Genomic DNA, 20,143 nt, shown 5'->3' on the forward strand with positions numbered 1-20,143 from the left:
CATCACCTGCTGCCCTGACTTGAGTCACAGAAATTACTTAAAATAGATTGCGCGACAGGGTAACTGGGGCCGGATGAGCCACACAGACATAGCAACCAGTGTTTTCAGTATCACTGCACGCGCCTGAGAGCACAGTGTGACTCTGCATCCACCCTGAGGGGTGCTGATGCGTTTCTTCCAACCCACGGAGCTCCCTCAGGTGGTGGCCTCCCACGTTTCCTTTGAACACTCACTCTGTCGTAAGTCACATTAGCTCCTGATATTGCAAAATTCTTTTTTTAATTTTTTTTTTTTTTTTTTTTAGTCAAACAGTAGGGAGAAATCTTAATTTTGAAGGTGCACAATCCAGGTTTCATTTCCTCTAACTTGATAAAGCCAGAGACACGTGGATCCTTCCAAGTATGAAACAGACACATCTAAATTTACATCCAAGTCTGTGGACTGACCAACAGCTGGCTCTCCTGTTTTCCTCTCCCCTGTATTTTCTTCATTTTACTTGTCAGAGAGACTAGAGGGAAATGGCGTATCGGTGCCCAGCTCTCTGTTGCTGGTTTTCTGACAACATAGAAACCATCAGTTTCTGCACCTGGTAATATTATAGACACCAAATTCCAATGTAATAATGAGTATAAGTTTACAGGGTTATACTTGCAGAAGCTTAAGCTCACATCCAATTTCTGAACTCACATGATATGGCAACACTTCAAACGCAGAGAAGCCACACAGTGTTTTGGAGACCCGGTAATGGTGGACACTGAAATGATCCCTCCAGCTTGAGACTGTCCTTTTAGGTTTTCTGGTCAATTACCAAGCGTACCGGTTACTAATGCGGATTTTGTAATCAAAGAAAACACGATAATTTCAAGAGAAACATCAAAAGTGCTTTATTCAAAGTAATGTCCATTGCTAGCTACACATTTCTCCCATCAGTCAGGTAATTTGAGGATACAGTGCGAATAGAAATTTTCTTGTTTTGAGGCAAACCATTCAGAGACCCAATTTTCCACTTCTTCTTACGTTTTGAAGTGCAGCTCAGAAAGTCCATGTGTGGTCGATCAGAACAAGGGGTAATCTGAAGGAGCAAGGTCTGGTGAATACAGTGGGTGGGTTAATACTTCCCAGGCAAGATCTTTTAACATGTCTTTAACTGGTTTTGAAGTGTGTGATGGTGCGTTATCATGAAGCAAAATTACTTTGCTGTGTTTTCTGGCCCATTCTGGTCGCTTTACTATCAAAGCATGGTTCAAATTGATTATTTGTTGTCGGCAGTGATCAATATTAACGGTTTCACCTGGTTTTAGAATCTCATAATACACCACACCTTCCTGATCCCACCAAACGCAGAGCATTGTCTTCTTTCTGAAGCAATTTGGCCTTGCAGTCGATGTTGATGGTTGACCTGGATCAACCCATGATTTTGTGCATTTGGGATTCTCAAAATAAATCCACTTTTCATCGCCAGTCACAATTCGATGCAAAAAAGACTTTCTTCCATGCTGTTGAAGCAACATTTTATTGATGACTTTTCGGTTTTCCATTTGTCTTTCATTCAGTTGATGTGGCACCCATTTTCTTTCCTTTAAAATCTTTCCCATTGCTTGGAAACAATCAGAAATTGTTTGCTGAGCAACATTTAATCTTTCTGCAAGTTGTTTTTGGTTTCTTCATCCAATAATGCTTGTAATTGTTGGTCTTCAAACTTTTTCGGTGACCTGAATGTTCTTTGTCTTTCACATCGAAATCATCACTTTTAAAGCATTTAAACCAGCGTTCACAAGTATCTTGAGATGGAGCATGTTCACCATAGCTTCCCAAAGTATATGTTCACTTTCAGCAGCAATTTTCTTCAAAATAAAGTAATGAATTCAAACTTCCCGCAAATGCTCTTTTGTTTGGCACAAAATTCAACATTTTTAAGCGTAAAAATTTCTATGATGTTAACACCTTCAGCAAATTTGATGTATGAAGTTTTGAAGCTTGCTGTCAATACAACAAAATAGCATACATATCAAATTGCATATATGTAAACATATGTGTAACTTCAACTATTGAAAATAATCTGCATTATTAACCGGTACACCTGGTAAATGAGGAAATATTTGCTTCCAACATTTGTCTTGCTATTAATCTGAAATGGCATAAATTTAAAAATAAATATAGCACCCTCTGACTTGCATTTTTTTTATACTGGAGTAGAGAACTTGGAAGGCAGCAGGAATTTTCTGGCAGGCTGCTATACATTGTACAAAGGGATGGTTTCCCCAGCAGCTTAAGCAGGGTTGGTACTAGAATTGGAAGTAGGAACTCCCATACACGCATTGCTTCTAACTGGCACCTGCAGCTCCAACACACACAGTTGCAAAGATCCTAACTGGCTGTCCATGTCCCCCACATCAGGTTCAGACCACTGCCCACTGCCACAGGCCACCTCACCAGTCTCTTTCTCTTTATATTTCAACTAGAGGCCCAGTGCACGAAATTCGTGCTTGGGGGGGGTGTCCCTCAGCCCAGACTGCACCCTCTCCAATCTGGGACCCCTCGAGGGATGTCCGACTGCCCATTTAAGCCCGATCCTGGGGCTTAAACGGGCAGTCGGACATCCCTATCACAATCCAGGACTGCTGGCTCCCAACTGCTCACCTGCCTGCCTTCCTGATTGCCCCTAACTGCTTCTGCCTGCCAGCCTGATCACCCCCTAACCACTCCCCTGCCAGCCTGATCGATGCCTAACTGCTCCCCTGCCAGCCTGTTTGCCCCTAACTGCCCTCCCCTGCAGGCCTGGTCACCCCTAACTGCCCTCCCCTGCAGGCCTGGTCCCCACTAACTGTCCTCCCCTGCAGGCCTGGGTCCCCCCCAACTCCCCTTCCCTGCAGGCCCAGTCACCCCCAACTTCCCTCCTCTGCTGGCCTGGTCACCCCTAACTGCCCTCCCCTACTGGCCTGATCACCCACAACTACCCTCCCCTGCTGGCCTGATCCCTCCCAACTGCCCTCCCCTGCTGGCCATCTTGTGGCGGCCATCTTGTGTCCACATAGGGGCAGCCATCTTTGACCACATGGGACAGCCATCTTGTGTGTTGGAGTGACGGTCAATTTGCATATTACTCTTTTATTAGATAGGATAGAAGCCTGGTGCATGGGTGGGGCCCAGCTGGTTTGCCCTGAAGGGTGTCCTGGATCAGGGTGGGGGTTCTCTTGGGGCATGGGGCAGCCTGGGCGAGGAGCCTGTGGTGGTTTGCAGGCCGGCCATGCTCCCCAGCAACCCAAGCAGAGGCCCTGATATCTGGGATTTATTTATCTTCTATAATTGAAACTTTGTAGCCTTGAGCGGAGTCCAGGGCCAGCCAGGGTGTGCAGGAAACTTAGCTTCCTCCATTGCCGGGTAAATCCAAGCCTCCTGTTCACTCCATGGCTGCAGCCATCTTGTTTGGGTTAATTTGCATACTCACTCCTGATTGGCTAGTGTGCATGGCTTGATGGTATAGCGGATGTATGGTCAATTTGCATATTACTCTTTTATTAGATAGGATTATGCTTTGATTGGTTTTTCAGTTGTTCTGTCATTCGGTCTATTTGCATATTATTACCCTTTTATTATATAGGACTGGTGGCCTAGTGCACAGATTCGTGCTCTTTGAAAGGAAATTAATTAGAAGAAATATTTTAATATCGCTGTTCACCCTTTCTCAACATAACCCAGGCCAAAGGTGGATTTGCGTGGCCCCACAAGGTCTCCCTCCTCTCTGGTTCCAAGGTGCATCACCCGAGAACCGCCGCTGTCAAGTCACTGCAGCTCAGCAGCTCTTGCATTGAGCGTCTGCCCCCTGATGGTCAGTGCGCATCATACCTACTAGCCGGTCGGACGGTCAGATGGTCTCTTAGCCTTTTACTAGTATGTGTGTGTGTGTATATATATATATATATATATATATATATATATATATATATATTTCACAGGAGCAACTCAAACTGGGAACTTTGGTCCTCTAAGCCAGCACTTCTCGCACTGCAACATGCACCTGGGTCTTGTTAAGATGCAGGTTCTGATCTAGCGGGTTGAGAGTGGGGTCTGAGAGTTGCATCTGTACCAAGCTGTCCTGGACCACAAGGTAAACAGCGAGCCATGCAAAGCAGCTCTCCGGCCCTTAGAGGAATGGCTCGCATTCTGCACTTACCAAGCTGAGATAGGAAAGGATGTCGTGAGCCACTTCAGTTCTTCCTGGAAAACTGCATAAATATAGCTGAGTTTCTCTCCATGATAATGGACAAAACAGAAAGTCCACATAATTGAAATCTAAAGATAGCCCCAAACCATGTTTTTGCCTTTAATTTCAACCTTCTCCATCCGAGTTGCTATCGCCATAGCCAGATGGACTGAGAGCCACCTTCCCTCCCGTCCCCTTTCTGATGGAGGGACAATTAATTAAATGACTCAAAGCCAGGAACTAAGGATGAGAGCCTCAGGGCTTCCATTTCCAAAAACTAGATTAGGGAGTCTGTGAACTTGGATGAGAAAAAAAAATACATCTTTATTTTTACTAACCACTGACATTTAACATTTCATTTCATTATTCATGAGGCAACAAATCAGAGTGACATTGGCATACCTAGGCCTTTGTCTCCAATAGAAATGTGAGGTACTTTTGTACTGTATTAGTGATTGCAGAAACTTCAGCTCTCTCCATTCATCACTACGTTGAAATGATTAACTCTTATAATAAGGAATTTTCCTGGCTCTTAGTCATAGAGAAACACATATATTTACTATATCTCCATTTCTCAAAGTTTTGATTACTAGATTTCAATAAACTGGTTTCTGTATAATTGTTTTATTGACCGTATGCCTTTTATTATACAGTTTCATAGAGTGTAAAGGGGCACATAGCACGAAATGTTTAAAAACCCCGAGCACAATGTGGGACTGTGAAGAAATGGCAGCTAGTGTGCTCAGCATTGTCAACACTGATTAAAGTTGTTCTTTTACACCAGGGACCACAAATGCATATTCCTGCAGACCTGGGTCTACCGGATAAATGAGGGAAGTGGTCAGGTCTAAGGAAAACAACAGCAGAAAGTAAGCAGACTCTGGCCTTTGGAAGTGGGGGTAATAGGGTGCAGTAGAGTGTGGCAAGCTGAGGAATGCATGTCCTCCCTACACAGGGCACCGCTGATAGCTCCAGGTGACATAACACCCCAGGCTGCCAGGTCTTCAGACTTTTCCAAGAGAAGCCTCTAAGAGCCTTGATGTTGTGGGAAAACACCCCCTCCCGCAAAAATACAATGTAGATGTTGGCAGTTGTGGCAATTAACAAGAAACAAAGGGAAAAAACTCTGAGCAGCCCAAACAACCAGAATAAAACAGCCGGCAGGATCCAGCATGAGATCAGTAGGCAACATAGAAAAGATCCAGCTTTTCCTTTGCATTAAGAGTATTTATTCCAGAATCACTGAACTTCCTCTCTTGTGCATATCCAAAGGAAGGTAAAATCATTTTCTTGACCAATCCCCCGAAATCAAATAAGTAGGGTTACCAAATTTAGCAAATGAAAATACAGGGCACCCAGTTACATTTCCATTTCAGAGAAGCAACAAATATATTTCCCAGGTGCTATCTGAGATTATACTTATATTTTAAAATCACTGACTGTTCCCCTGAAATTTAACTGGGTGTCCTGTATTTTATCTGGCAACTTTACGAATAAGTCAACTCCAAGTCGTGATAGAGTAGTTAAGGTACTATTAAAATTAATATGTGATAATAACATTAATAACCAGCATTGTAATTGCATTTCTGTTTTGTTTAAATAACATTTTTCTTGAAGGACTACATACACTCAGAAAAGGACACGTATCGTAAGTACAGCTCAATGAGTTTTCACAGCTGAGCACACCCAGACTGGGACCTTGACCAACAAACAGGAATGTCGTAGCCTCCAGGCACCCTTCTACCCTTTCGGACTCTGCCCCTGGTCCAAGGGGACACTATGCTGCACTTACAACAGCCTCAGTTAGTATGTGCTGCTTTCAGCCTTTATGTAGATAGCATTGGGTTGCATTTTTAAGCTTACAAAACTTGAGGTGGGAGGTGGAGAATGGCGGCGGGGGAGCGGGAGGGGAAGAGTGATTATCTGATTATTGGATTACTATGTAAATCCATGTTTGGGGGTAGAACAGACACTGCCGGTGCCCCACCTATGACCACTCACCCTTACCATTTCAGTTCCAACTGGCCTGACCTCCAATTGCCAGAACCTGCATTTCTCTGCCTGAGGGTTCTCATTAGTCACTGCCCCTAGGACAGCAAGTACTAGAGAATTTAAACTCGGGGGGTGCACCCTCAACCAATGAGTGGGAGTGGGTGGATAAATACCCCAGCTCTGCCCCAGCTGGTTTGGCTCGGTGGACAGAGCGTCAGCCTGTTGAGTGAAGGGTCCCAGGTTCGATTCTGGTCAAGGGCACATATCTGGGTTTGCAGGCTCAATCCCCAGTAGAGGGGCGTGCAGGAGGCAGCCAATCAATGATTCTCTCTCATCACTGATATTTTTATCTCTCTCCACCCCCCGCTTCCTCTCTGAAACCAATGAAATATATTTTAAAAAATACCCCAGCTTCCCCTCCAGTTGGGTGAGACAAGGAGAGCTGCATGTTCTACGTGATCTCCCAGAGCTCCCCACCAAGATTGCACCCCAGCTACCCTGCTGTAACTTGCTTATTATTCCTGCCTCACGTCCCCCACCCCCTAACAATGTTTCCTAGAATGACCTCCCAAATAAGCCATGTGCCTTAGGCTCAGTTTCTAGAGGAGTCCAAGCTAACATATCTAATTACTTGAAATTACCCTAAATACCTTATATTTACTCAGCAGGCTCGTACCCAGTGTGGGTACCTAGTGCTGCTCAATGCAGTGCTGGGTGCTGGGTGCTGGCACAGCAATGCCTGCCAGTGAAAGTAGACCCTCCTCCCAGAGTGAGTGGTGGAGTCCCCAGGAGCATGGCAGGCCACAGTAAAGCATTTCTTCCCTAAGGCAGAGCTGACCCCCTGTGACATGTACGAGGACACTCTGAGCTACCGAATTGTGAAGACCTAGCAGGCGATGATTTACATTTAGCATGAAAACGACAGCACATAATGTTTTGGATGATGGAGAAGGCACTTCTGAGTCCCAGGCCCTCCGTGCCATTATGAGCGTCTGTGGTGGTTGTTCAGCACGATCAATGAAGAGCATTCAGGAGATCAACGTCCTTAGGTCTGCACTGTCCTGATGGGGCCTCAGCTTTATTTAAATATTTCTCCAGCAGCAGCTTGTTCACTTGTCACTTGTTTTCTTCACATAAAACTAGAACTCAAAATGAGATTCTTCAAAAAATAAAATTACAGACATGAGCTCATTTGCATGTTTGTGAAGATTAATAAGCAGAAGTTCATCGTGGTTTGCAAAAGCATGTGGTGGTCTTTTTACATGGCCTGACTATTACTCTGCATTTCTGACAGTAAACGTCTAGAAAGCAGGAGCCATTTGTATTTTAGATAATTTTCCCAGGATCGGAATATGTAAAAGGTCTACTTGAATAAAGAGCAGACGGTAGCACCAAGACTTCCCCCGTCGGAGGGAAATGCAAGTCAGACCCTACCTGTTCTGAACCCTAAGGCCACTGTGACTCAGGTTCTGTGGGGGGCATCCCAGAGCCCCATCCTTGCTACACATGGTGAGGTTTTCTTCTCTGTGATGAGAATTGGCTATGGAAATTGTGTCAGCTCAAAAGCTTGGAAAGAAACTCATGTTATGATTTTTCAAATCCCTTTTCCATGAAATCTGTGTGAAATAACATTTCTCTTAGACTATAGCAGTTTACGTTTTTTGTCATGTAACTATTAAAGTGTTCTGACTGCTTCAGTAGTTTTTTAGAAAATGCAAACTGCTTACAATTTTGAGGATATTTGTGCTTTTTTAAATGCCTGCAGTGTCAAATTCCATTCTGCACCAAGAAAAATAATCAAATATATCATATCATGTTATATATACACTATAAATCTCCATATATGGGGTTTGGCAAAAGTAGGTTACAGTTATGAGTATGGGAAACACAGAGTTTATTCTTATATTATTATTTATTAATTATTGTATTATTTCTCATTAACAACTGTAACCTACTTTTGTCCCACCCTATATACTATGTTTGTATATTATCATATTATCATATACTAGAGGCCCGGTGCACAAAATTTGTGCATGGGTAGGGTCCCTAGGCCAGGCCAGCGATCAGGGTTGATCTGTGGAGTGACCGGTGGGGTGATGGGATGGGGGGCCCACTGGTACCCGCCTTGGCTGGCCTGGCACCGCCTGCTCACCCACCCCGCCACCCCCCTCCCCTGCTGCCACCGGTTGCCTCCCACTTGTAGGGTGATTGGGGGTGGCACCAGCCCACTTGCCGGCCGGCCCCAACCACCGCCTTGGCTGGCCTGGGGCCTGCAGGCAGGGGGCAGCCCCTGCATTGATCGTCTGCCCCCTGGTGGTCAGTGTGCATCACAGCAACTGGTCGTTCTGCCGGTCAGTCAATTTGCATATTAGGCTTTTATTATATAGGATAAATAGCTATATGTAGGTTTTCAGTAAATAGCCATATACAGAAAATATATAGTTTTATCATAAACAATTAATTTCAGCCTCTTAGAGGAGTCAGAATTCTAAAATATTATCACTCAACATTAGAATAAAGGAGAATGTTTTCCTCTGTTTGGGAAGTGTGCAGGTTTTTTTTGTTTGTCTCTTTGTTTTCTTGTTGGGTTGTTTTGTGGGTCTTTTTGTTTGTTTGTTTGTTTGTTTTTTGCGTTATGCCACACTGAAACTAAATGGAATTATACAAAGGAAACTGAAGCTGCACATTTAATAGAAAAAAAAGTGTGAAATGCACTCCAGAAATAGAAAAGAAATATGGAGATGAAATCCCAGCTGGGAGGGATTCCTAGTGCTAGCAAGGGAAAATCGAGCCTCTGGCTTTAATTTATGGAGGAGTTTGCCAGCAGATGGCCCTTTGTAATCTGCGCCATCTGTATTATTGATTAATGAGGCCAAGGGCAGAATTACTCACTGTTGGTTTTCTCCCAAGACCCCTGTTCTGGTCTTTTCACCAGAATGGCTTGTCTTTCTTCCTTGCAGCCATTTTGCAAAGTGCTAAGGAAGCACCGTGTTCTTCTCATCAATGCCTCCCCTGCTCTGGGTTGGGGGACACCTGCCAACAGTTGCCAAAGAGCCTCCATGTTGATGCAGAGGTGCTAACATGCTCCACTCTGCCAATAAGTATGTTCAGGGTCTACGTCATAGGGTTGCTACTCTCCTTCTTGAGATAAAAGACCCTTCACTGAGAAGCAAAGGGAGCCACTTAGCCCCCAAGCATGTTTGTGGAAAAAAAAACATTCAACCACCAAACAGTGAGCTACATTGGTGTTGTGTTGGTGTTCTTTTTTAACTAATTTAGCTAAACAGAGTAATTTCAGATTCACTTAACTGACTCTCTCTCTCTCTTAGAATATGTCCATACCAAAATCATATTTGTATCTATGGTCCTATGGCAACACTTCTGCTTTGTTTGCTTGCCCTAAATTTCCTTAAAGCAATATTATTTTTAAAATGAAGCTGTGGCCACTGCTTTTTTTGTCTCTCACCTTCAACTCTTTCCTCCTTTGGCTACTGTCTCCAACACAGCTGCCTTATAGCTTGGAGTCATAGAGAAAAGAAAATCTCTAGGAAGCCCTTACAAATGGTTGTCTGCTTTTCATCCTTGTCCTCAGTGAGCACTGTAGCATAATATATGTGAACGGGGGCTTGAGACTCAAACTTCCTGAATTCAGATCCCAGCCCCTCCCCACTATTAGTTGTAGGATCTTAGTCAACTCCCTCAACTTAGCCAAACCCCTATTGCTGGCCAATGAGGGAGGCAGTGCCCACCTTATTAGGTTGCTGTAGGATAGAATAATATAACCCTTCTGAATCCCCTTATTTTACAAAAAGTATCAGATATGTTTTCTGGTTGTAGACAATTAAAGCAACAGGGGATGCATGCAAGGCTGCCTGTGTGGAGTAAATGGGGTGCTGCTATGTGCAGGTGGGTCTGCACCACTCAAGAGGGTACAGAACTAAGCAAAGTGCAGCTATGTGCATATACGAGGCTGCCCTACTGGATCAGAAGGACAAGGAAATGGAAGCACACCAGGATGCCTACCCAGAACCCACTTCTTCAGACCAGGCACTGCAAGCACCCACTCTAACTACAACCAACCTTCCCAAACCATCCAGTACACAGAGACCATGTTTTCAAGACTGGGAGAGATAGTTATTCTATCTAACTTACATGAACAAACACAAAGTCAAACAAAATGGGGAAACAAAATAATATGCCCCAAATGAAGGAATAAGAAAAAACCTCTGGATAAAAACCCTACTGAAATGGAAAATAAGTAATTTTCCTAATAAAGAATTGAAAAAAACAGCCATAAGAATGTTCAACAAACTTGAGAGTAGAATAGAGGAACTCAGAAAGTACTTTACCAAAGAGATAGAAAGTGTAATAAAGAACCAATCAGAGATGAAGAATACAATAACTGAAATGAAGAATACATTAGAAGGAAATAGACAGCAGTTTAGTTAATGCAGAAGAACGAATTGGAGACCTGGAAGACTGAAGAATGAAAATCGCTGAATCACAAGAGCAAAATGAAAAAATAATTTTTTAAAATGAGGATAATATAAGAGATCTCAACATCAAGTTCCCTGGCATTCCTATAAACTCAGATTATAAGAATCCCAGAAGAAGAGAGAGAGAGGGACAGAAAGAATATTTGAAGAAATAATGGCTGAAAACTTAACCTAATCTGGGGAAGGAAACAAGCATCCAAGTTCATTTCAGGAAACACAGAGAGTTCCAAACAAGATTAACCCAAAGAGACCCACACCAAGACATATCGTAATTAAAATAGCAAAAATTAAAGATAAAGAGACAATCCTAAAGGCAGCAAGAATGAAACAACAAGTCACATATAAGGGAAACTCTATAAGGCTCTCAGTTGATTTCTCAGAAGCAACTTCACAGAACAGAAGGGAATGGCAGGAAATAGTTAAAGGGTTGAAAGAAAGGAATTTACAACTTAAGATACTATATCCAGCAAGGTTAAACTCAGATTTGAGGAGAGATAAAGATTTTCCAAAACAAGCAAAAATGTAAGGAGTGCACAATCACTAAGCCAGCCTTACAAGAAATGTTAAAGGGTCTCTTTATGCAGAAAAGAAAGGTCCATAATCCGAAATTAAAAGAATATATAGGAAAGAAATATTTTTCACTGTGGTGAGTGCTGGTCACAGAAAGGTAAGGTAGAGGTGGATATGAGGTCATGGTCATAGCCCTTACTATAGAGACCACAGAATCATCATCAATGCTTTAACCAAAGGACTTGTATGCATGCATATGAACATAACCAATGGACACAGACAAGAGGGGGGTGTGGTGAGGGCATGTGCTGGGTGGTGGGGTTGGCCAGGGAGAGGTCAATGGGGGAAAAAGGAGTCTTATGTAATACTTGAAACAATAGAGAATTTAAATTTAAAAAACAAACAAAACCAATGTTTTAATTCTCTCTAGAGCAGTGATTTTTGTTTGTTTGTTTGTTTTGTTTTTTGTTAATCTTCACCTGAGAGTATTTTTTCCATTGATTTTTAAAGAGAGTGGAAAGGAGGGAGGGGGAGAGAGAGAAACATTGATGTGAGAGAGACACATTAATTGGTTGCCTCCCACACACAGTGAATGAACCTACAACCCAAGTACATGCCCTTGACCAGGAATCAAACCCACAACTTTTCCATATGTGGGCCAACATAGAGCAATGATTTTCAAGAATTTTTAAAACATGAAATACCTGACTATTTAATCAGGGACACTGACCTTTTTTCCCCTTACATTGTCAAATTTAAAAAATGGCTACATTAACACAATAGTAGCCATCCAGTGTGAATGAATCAAAATTATACCTATTTTTTTACATATAGGCAAAACGTATAATGTATTTTTTGGTGTGCCTCAGAATTTTAGTAATTATTTTATGTGTGCCATGAGATGAAAAAGGGTGAAAATTGCTGCTCTAGAATGTGCAAAGAAATTCTTCTCTGGTTTTACTCTTTCTTACTTGTCCTCTAGTTTATTGGATCTATAGAAAAAATAATTGGCATTGCTAAGAGTGGGTTCTGAATCTGCAACTGATATTTGATGACATTGAAAGCTATTCTATATTATAAAGAGGTAATATGCAAATTACCATCACTCCAACACACAAGATGGCTGCCCCCATATGGTCAAAGATGGCCACCCCATGTAGAGACAAGATGGCTGCCACAAGATGGCTGGCAGGGGAGGGCAGTTGAGGGGGACCAGACCTGCAGGGGAGGGCAGTTGGGGGGGACCAGGCCTGTAGGGAAGGGTAGTTGGGGGCAATCGGACCAGCAGGGGAGCAGTTAGGCATCGATCAGGTTGGTAGGGGAGTGGTTAGGAGGTGATCAGGCTGGCAGGCAGAAGCGGTTAGGGGCAATCAGGCAGGCAGGCAGGCAAGCAGGCGAGCAGTTGGGAGCCAGCAGTCCTGGATTGTGAGAGGGACTGAGCCTGGATTGTGGGATCGGGCCTAAACAGGCAGTTGGACATCCCTCAAGGGGTCCCAGATTGGAGAGGGTGCAGGCTGGGTTGTGGGACACCTCCCCACCCCTGTGCACGAATTCCGTGCACCGGGCCTCTCGTTCTGTTTATAAAGAGATAAAATATTTCACTATGCATCCAGACTTGACACCTTAGACCTAGTGCAAAGTGTTATTTCTTTACGCAGTAAATCTAAGTGGATAACTTGTATCATACTTTCTTTCTATTTTAGTTTTTTTTTATTTTTATTAAAGTTATATATGCACAGAGTTTAAGGAGGCAATCAGATCTAGAAGGCTTATTCAGAAACACAGCCATCTTCCAGCCCTCCAGCACCAACTTCCCACTCTTCTGAGGCAAATATTTCTCATTAGATTGGTTTTTCCTGGTACTTGCTCAATATCTCTAAATAACTTCCTTTGATGGCAATTACTTGATTTTGTAGTTTCAGACATTCTCCAGTGAACTCCCAGTATGGAAGAGAAGGATTTAGGTCTATTTTAGCCCACCCGCCCTTTCTGCCCGTTCCTCCATTCTCCCCAACTAGTAATATCATAAATTTGGTTAGACAGTAGTCTATGCTTAGTTTACTATGACTCTGTGACCATTATTTATAGCTGAGCCATTAATACTTAATAATTCATCTTCCTTTCCTGCACAAGTCTGTGTTTTCCCTGTGGTTTATAGTTACCTTTTTTGTTATTCATTTGTTTGCTTAGTTTTCTATGTTCTGTTCCCAGAGCCTTCTAGTATCCTTTCCATGGGTTCAGAATTCTCAGATATTCCATTCATTTTTGTGCTTTCAGTCTCATTACTTCTGAGTCTTCTGACCTCTAATCTGGCTAGGTTATTTTCTAAGCCTGATGGAAAAGTTTAATTTTGGAATCTCCTTTTACTGTCTTTTTGGGATCTTCCTTCACTATTCTGAAATCTTCCCTCACTTATTATTATAGATTCTTATTAGCTGGTATAATGGGTTAGTGTAACATACTTTTATGTAGCAAGTGGTTTACTCCCTTATTTTAGTGGAGCACATCTTCCAGTAGCTTTTTGAGAAGGGGTGCATGAAAAGTAAAGTTTTTGAGACAAGCTCTTTTTTTTTTTTTAATCTTTTCTCACTTTTAATGAACAATTGGTTGGACATAGACTCTTAGGTATCTTCAAAATTATCTTCTAGCTTCCAGTGCTTTTGTTCAGAAATAAAAAGCCATTCGGTTTTGACCCTTTGTATGTAATTCATTCTCTCTCTCTCTCTCTCTCTCTCTCTCTCTCTCTCTCCCCCCCCCCCCCCCGTATTTCCTAGGACCTTTTTGTGCACCCATATTCTGAAATTACTGATGACATGCCTTGGTGTACAACTTTTTTACCCATTGAGGACACTCAGAGGGCCCTCTTCTTACTCAGAAAATGCACAACCTTACCTTCTGGAAATTTCCCTTGAATTATTTATTTGATTATTTCCATTTCTCTGTTTTCTGGAACTCCTGCTCTGCAAGTGCTGGGTGTCCTGTTTTCTGTTAAGGTGTGGGGTGTGCAGTCAGTCACTCGTCTGCTTGAAGTGATGGAGGAAGTCTGGGCATTAGGCTCTTGAGCAGTCCTTCAGTTACCCTGCTTTCAGGCTCACCTTCACCCACACATCTAGAGCTTCACCCACTTGCAGCTGAAGGACCATTGGTTCTTCTGATTTTCAATTTCCAAAATGTTGTTGCTCTAATCAGCTCTTCTGTTCTTTTTCTTGCAGGTTTATGTCTTTTTTATTTTTTCTAAAAAAAAAAAAAATCCCTTTACTATTATCTTGCTATGATATAATGAGAAACAGCAAAAGTAATATGTGTTCAACCTGCCATCTTAAACCAAAAGCCCAAGTGATTTTTTAAAGAAATTCAGAATTGTCCAGCCAGTGTGGCTCAGTGGTTGAGCATTGACCTAGGAACCAAGAGGTCACGGTTCGATTCCTGGTCAGGGCACACGCCTGGGTTGTGGGCTCGATCTCCTGTGTGGGGTATGCAGGAGGCAGCCAATCAATGATTCTCTCTCATCATTGATGTTTCTCTCTCTTTCTCTTTCTCCCTTTCTTTCTCTCTCTTTCTCTCTCTCTCTTTCTCTCCCCCCTTCCTCTCTGAAATCAATAAAAATACTTTTTTAACGAAATTCAGAATTTATACTTGCTACATGTTTTAACTCCATGTGCCTAATTTTAATGAATTGAATGAATATTCACAATCTTTTGTGACCTACTGAAAAGTGAACAATATAGTCCAGTTTAATCTATTCTGTGGCTGCCGAATGAGGACCATAGGTTCTAAGAGTTGACAATACAAGGAGACAGTGATAAAAGGGTAAAAAAAATGCTTTATATTTGTTCTAAAGTGATTTTTGTAGCACCCGTCCTCTTCTTGACAACCCCATCATCTGTAATTTAGATCTGCAAATATGAAACCTAACAAGGTAAAATTAGCAACAGAAAATATCTAAGTGTTCATATAACAAGTGGAAGAACGTGTTAATGGAAAGAGATGGGACTCATTATTCATTTATGGTTCTATTTAAGTCATATCTCTCATGTTATTTGAATCCAGAAAGCCCTCTCTGGTTTGACATTGCTGGTCTCTTCTCTATAGACTGACACAGCAGCCAGGGAGAGAAAAGGCACCTTTTCCTATTGTCTTTGGTACAGCATGTGCCTGGCATTGGTCCAGCTGGGTGTTGACATTTGCTTTGTCCTTTTTCACTTACGAGGCCAAGCTCAAAGGCAGCCAGGTATATGCTGTGGCCAAGGGGTAGTTGACACTTTTCTAGGGAGGCAGGAGGAAGTTGTGAGTAACATCCCAGGAAGCCATGGCATTATGGAATCTCCCCAATTCCTTTGTGTGGGTCTGCCAGCATAGACCTACCCTTCAAAGCAAAAAAAAATTTTAAAAATTGTAGGTATTCCTCAAAAAAAGATGTTGAAGAACATACCAAGGAGACGTGATTTTTCCTTCGGAATAAAAGTCTGACCCTGACATCCCTGGCTCCCTCCCCTCCCCCATTCTCTCCTCTGTGCAGTGCCCAGCCCTGGCCCCTTCACTCTCCTTTGTCACACCCAGGGGCCTCCTTCTCCTGAAGGAAGTCTGGACACAGCTGCCAAGGCTGCCGTAGCGTCCAGCAGCATGCCTGTCGGTATTGGCTCAGCAGAGCCATCATATCTTTAAAGGGACACTTCCCAACTGCCTAAGAACATTTTCTCCAGATCAATATGCAAATTGATCTTTCAAACTTCTGTCTAAACCAGAGGTCAAGTGCCAACTAGGATAGGCATATAATAGAGATGAGAGTAGAGTGCCAGGAGAGGAGTGCCCAGCGGCCTTGCCCATGTCCTTTCTGAAGGACAGCTTTGGGTCTTCATTCCACACAGGAGCTCGGGCTGTGGCATATGTTAGAGTGTTGACAAAGGACACAGGGTAAGATTGCTGATCCCATCCCCTTACGGGACATTAGGGATGCTAGGGCTGACCGATTCCTGGGAAACACGGGACTCCTCTAACAGGTGGCTGTGCACCAAAGCTCCCCCTCAATCTTCCTGAACCTTCTTCAGGCTACCCTGCCGCCTGGGATGCATCCACCCAACCTTCCCACTGTCCTTTACAGGTCAGACCCGAGCCATGTTGGGTGGCACTCCCAGCTTGCCTGACTGCTTCCCCATTTTTTTCACGGGCTTATCCCCTGATAAAATTGTGGCAGTTGTAATCCCATCTTGGCATGTGCTTTCCAGAAGGTCCAGACTGATACACCTAAAGATCTTCAATAAATTCATATTGACTGGCAGACTGACTGATCGAGGACAGGAGAGAGAAACACTAGGCTGTGTTTCAGGTTTATCACTGGCTGGGGCCACCAGGAGCCAGGTTTTCTCCTTCGCACCATCGGATGTCCTGCTTCTTACTGTCTTTCCCCCTTTTCCTTCAGGTTGTGGCTCTGTCCTCCTGGTGCCTGCTGAGGGATTCGATTTACTACACACTGTCTGTGGTTGCACTCATCGTGGTAAGTGTGTGTGGGACACCTCGCCTGAATTCCCTTACATTGAGCTCCCAACCACCCTTCCTGCTACTCAAGGTTATGTGTGGCTCCTCTGCATGGAGCAGGTTTGAGGTGCCTGGTGATATGCGCGATTGGATATCTATACCTGGAGACGGTCTTTCTCTCTTCCAGCTACTTTGGTCAACCAGCACCCCTCGCCTGATAGTTGGTACTCAGAATAGGAGTGTCACCTGTGGTTATCTGGTTGCATGAGAGCCCCTGCTGTTTTTCTGTGATCTCCTGACATTCCCTCCCACTTTCCTCATGGGCTCCTCTGTAACCCCCTTCATCATCAGCATCCCTGGATCTGGACCTTACTTCTCCCTCTCACTCTGTACGCTCTCCCAGGCCTGCCCTGCTCTTCCCACAGCGCCCGTCGCCATTAGCACCTTTGTGCGGACACCCCTACACTGTGTCTTAACAGTGGCAACTCCCTGAGGTTCAGCCATGGATTAGCAAACGCTCTACTAGACATTTTTATGCCCCAAACTCAACAAGCCTCTAAACTGACGACCATTTTCCAAGACCAGCCCTCTTCCTACATGGCTGCCCCCATTCCTATCCTGCCACCCAACCTGGGAATGATTAAACTCACCTTTCCCTAGCTGCCACTATGCTCATTTGGCTCACTTGTCCTGTGGATCTTCATCTTGCAAAAATCTCCCCAGTGTGTTCTCCTTAACCCATTAGTTGAGGCTTTTTACCTCTCCGGCCTGAGCAGACCGTCACAGGCCAGTGTTGCAACGAGTAGTGTTGCTGCCCCCCTCCTCTCACCGCTCCCCCAATCCATCCCAAGTGGTATCTTTACAAAGAACACCTGGGAATGGGCCCCTTGTGTCAATGGTCAGCGGCTCTATGTCGGCTGTGGGGACAAACCAAATCCCTCAGCTTGGCAACCACGCTGTCCCGGAGAAGGCTGGCAAATCAGAAAGAATTGAAATGGGAGTTGGAAGATCTAACTTCTAATTCTGGTCCCCCCCTCCCCCTTACCAGCCCCAGTGTCCCCGGAGAAATCAATCTCTCCGGGTCATAGTTTTCTTACCTACGGATCACAGTGAAGGTCTTGGGTTAGAGCCAAGTCCCCTCATTCTGGGGCCATTGATAATGGGGAGCGTGAGACCCACCCGAAGGAGACCTCATGTGGGACCTGAAGACGCTGTTGAGCCCCTGGTTAGGAGACTTAAGGACACACTTGACTCTGTGTTCTTGTTCTCAGTTATAACCCATGGAAAAGGTATGAGCACCCCAAATCTAGAAGACTCTTCTGCTCACTGAGCCCACTCCTGTCTGACACGCTCCGCAGCAAGCTGGGTCCAGAGGTGCAGGAACCGCACTGATCACGTGCGCTGTGCTCCTCCATCTTGGGTATTTTAGGATATATCTGAAAATTACTTTTTTAAAGAGGCGTGGTTAGGGGATGGTGTAAGGAATGCAGTTCTCTACTGCCAGAATTCCAGAAAGAGATGACCACGCTCAGAAAGGCAAGGTGATGAGACCAACAGCCCAGGCCAACGTGGCCAGGAGCACAGACCTGGCGATGTCCACTCCCCCAAGCAGACGTGCTGGCCTCAGCTTCCTTCTCAGTTTTCAGCATTGACACCTCCTGGTCTGTGTGTGAAATAGCTCGTATTCTGTACAATACTTCTGGACACGTCCGAGATGAAACAGAAGCACTTGTTGCTAATGATGTGTGAGAAAGTAAAGCGGTTTTGTGGCTTCAGGCTGCAGGTGCCAATCGCTGGAGCGGGGGCTTTGGGCAAAGCCATCTCTGCCCCCATGTTGGGGGCGAATGGCAGAGCTGAGTGGACACTTAGGCTGCCAGCAGCTCTGCATCCCCCTCATGGCAACAACATGCAAAAGCAAGCAATTCCTTGCGGTTCCCTGAAGGTGAAGTGTGTTTAAAGACCAGATGTCAAGAGTTCTGTGTTCTGAGAAAAATTACATTTCTCCCTGTTAGAAAGAAATGGGAAAAGGCAAGTTCGGGTCCTCGGGGCTTGGGCTTGGTTCTTGTTACTTTAACTGGCGCTCCTCCAACTTCAGTGTGCCCTGGACATGCCCAGCGTGCTTACTCAAAATGCACAACCAGAGGTTGTAATCCAGCAGGTTCTGGGGCAGGACCCAGGAATTTGCACTTTACCCAGGACCTCCTCCCCCTCCCCAGGTGATTCTGATGCTAGCACCACACTGCACTTTGAGAAACGGAACTTCAAATACCAGTGGACACCATTTCCTCCGGAGACCTGGATATCCAGATAGCTGGCTGTTGCATGGCCATGACCATTTCTAGAGTAAACTTTGAGATTCTCAAAAGCAAGGCATAGTGGCAGCTTGGCTGTGAATTTCTGACTGCTGTTCATCCCCTGGGTCATTATCACATGAAACTTAAAACCAGCATGAAGGATAGAAGTTTTATACCGAGAAGACAGCGCTTAGTGGCACTTAGCAATGGAGGTTTCTCAGTAACCCCAAATCTGTTCCATGCCCAGTGCTATGCTGCTGCTGCTCACACATGCAGTGTGTTTTTTGTCAAGGTTTCCTGGTCTCCTCTTTCTGTGTTCCCCTAATGTCATGGTAACAAAATCACTTTCCTTCTGGCCTTCCTTATATAATCCTGAGTTTCTCTACAGAACCATGCCGTGGGCATTTAAAATTCCTGTATTTAAAAGCCTTTTCTTCTATCCACAAATAATTACCAGTCACCTAAACAATTTATTTTAACTATTAGGGTCACCCCCCTCCCCCTTTTTATGGTTCTGAACTGTTCAGAAGACTGAACTGCTGGTCCACTGAGGTGATGCAATGAAGAGCTCATTTACCTGAGGGCAAGTCTGGACTAAGTGAGACCAGATGCCACTTCTATATATGTCCCTGGGCTCAGTCCTTCAGGACCAGCAGAGGAACCTGGAGGATGATCCCCAGGCCCTAGGATCCAACAAGCGGGAAAGATGACTTCTCCAGGGATGCTCATGGCTCCTGGGCCGGGAGGGTGCTAATAGAGCTGGTGCTACCAGAATCCTGAAACAGCTAAAACGGAAGTTGATGCAGATGGACCCAACCAAGAAGGAAAACCATACAAGTAAGACAAGCGCATGCATTCTGAAACCAGCAGAGCTTAACAGCTCACTTCGAGGCGAGGGACTCAGTGCACTTTGGTAGCTGCTCTGTGCTGTTTTCTAGTGTGCTCGTTGTCGATCTTTAGGGAGAGAGCGGAAGAAATTAAGAAGATGGAATTGTCTAAAGCAGTTATAATCTCACAAATGGACAGTGTGTGCCTCAGAGCCTTTCCCCTTTAGCCCTGGTGACGTTCTCTGCAGCGAAGCTTCCGGCCCTGGAGAAGCAGGATGTGGCCAGGAGGGTGGCCCATGACCTTGGTCTCTAGAAGAGGAGTCTCACCTTTTAGACCTGGGAGTA

At 44.4% G+C, this 20,143-nt stretch overlaps 1 protein-coding gene across 1 annotated transcript in view; it reads left to right on the top strand.

The window, feature by feature from the left end:
• Nucleotides 1-20,143, top strand: part of SLC24A3 (solute carrier family 24 member 3) — a 506,585-nt gene that overhangs the window by 430,704 nt on the left and 55,738 nt on the right. Inside the window, exon 7 of the mRNA XM_080684770.1 lies at nucleotides 16,622-16,696. Coding sequence (XP_080540896.1) covers nucleotides 16,622-16,696 — 75 coding nt within the window. The remainder of the gene's footprint in view (nucleotides 1-16,621; nucleotides 16,697-20,143) is intronic.

Source organism: Plecotus auritus (assembly GCF_963455305.1).
Source record: "Plecotus auritus genome assembly, chromosome: 8".
In the NCBI taxonomy this organism is placed as follows: Eukaryota; Metazoa; Chordata; class Mammalia; order Chiroptera; family Vespertilionidae; genus Plecotus; species Plecotus auritus.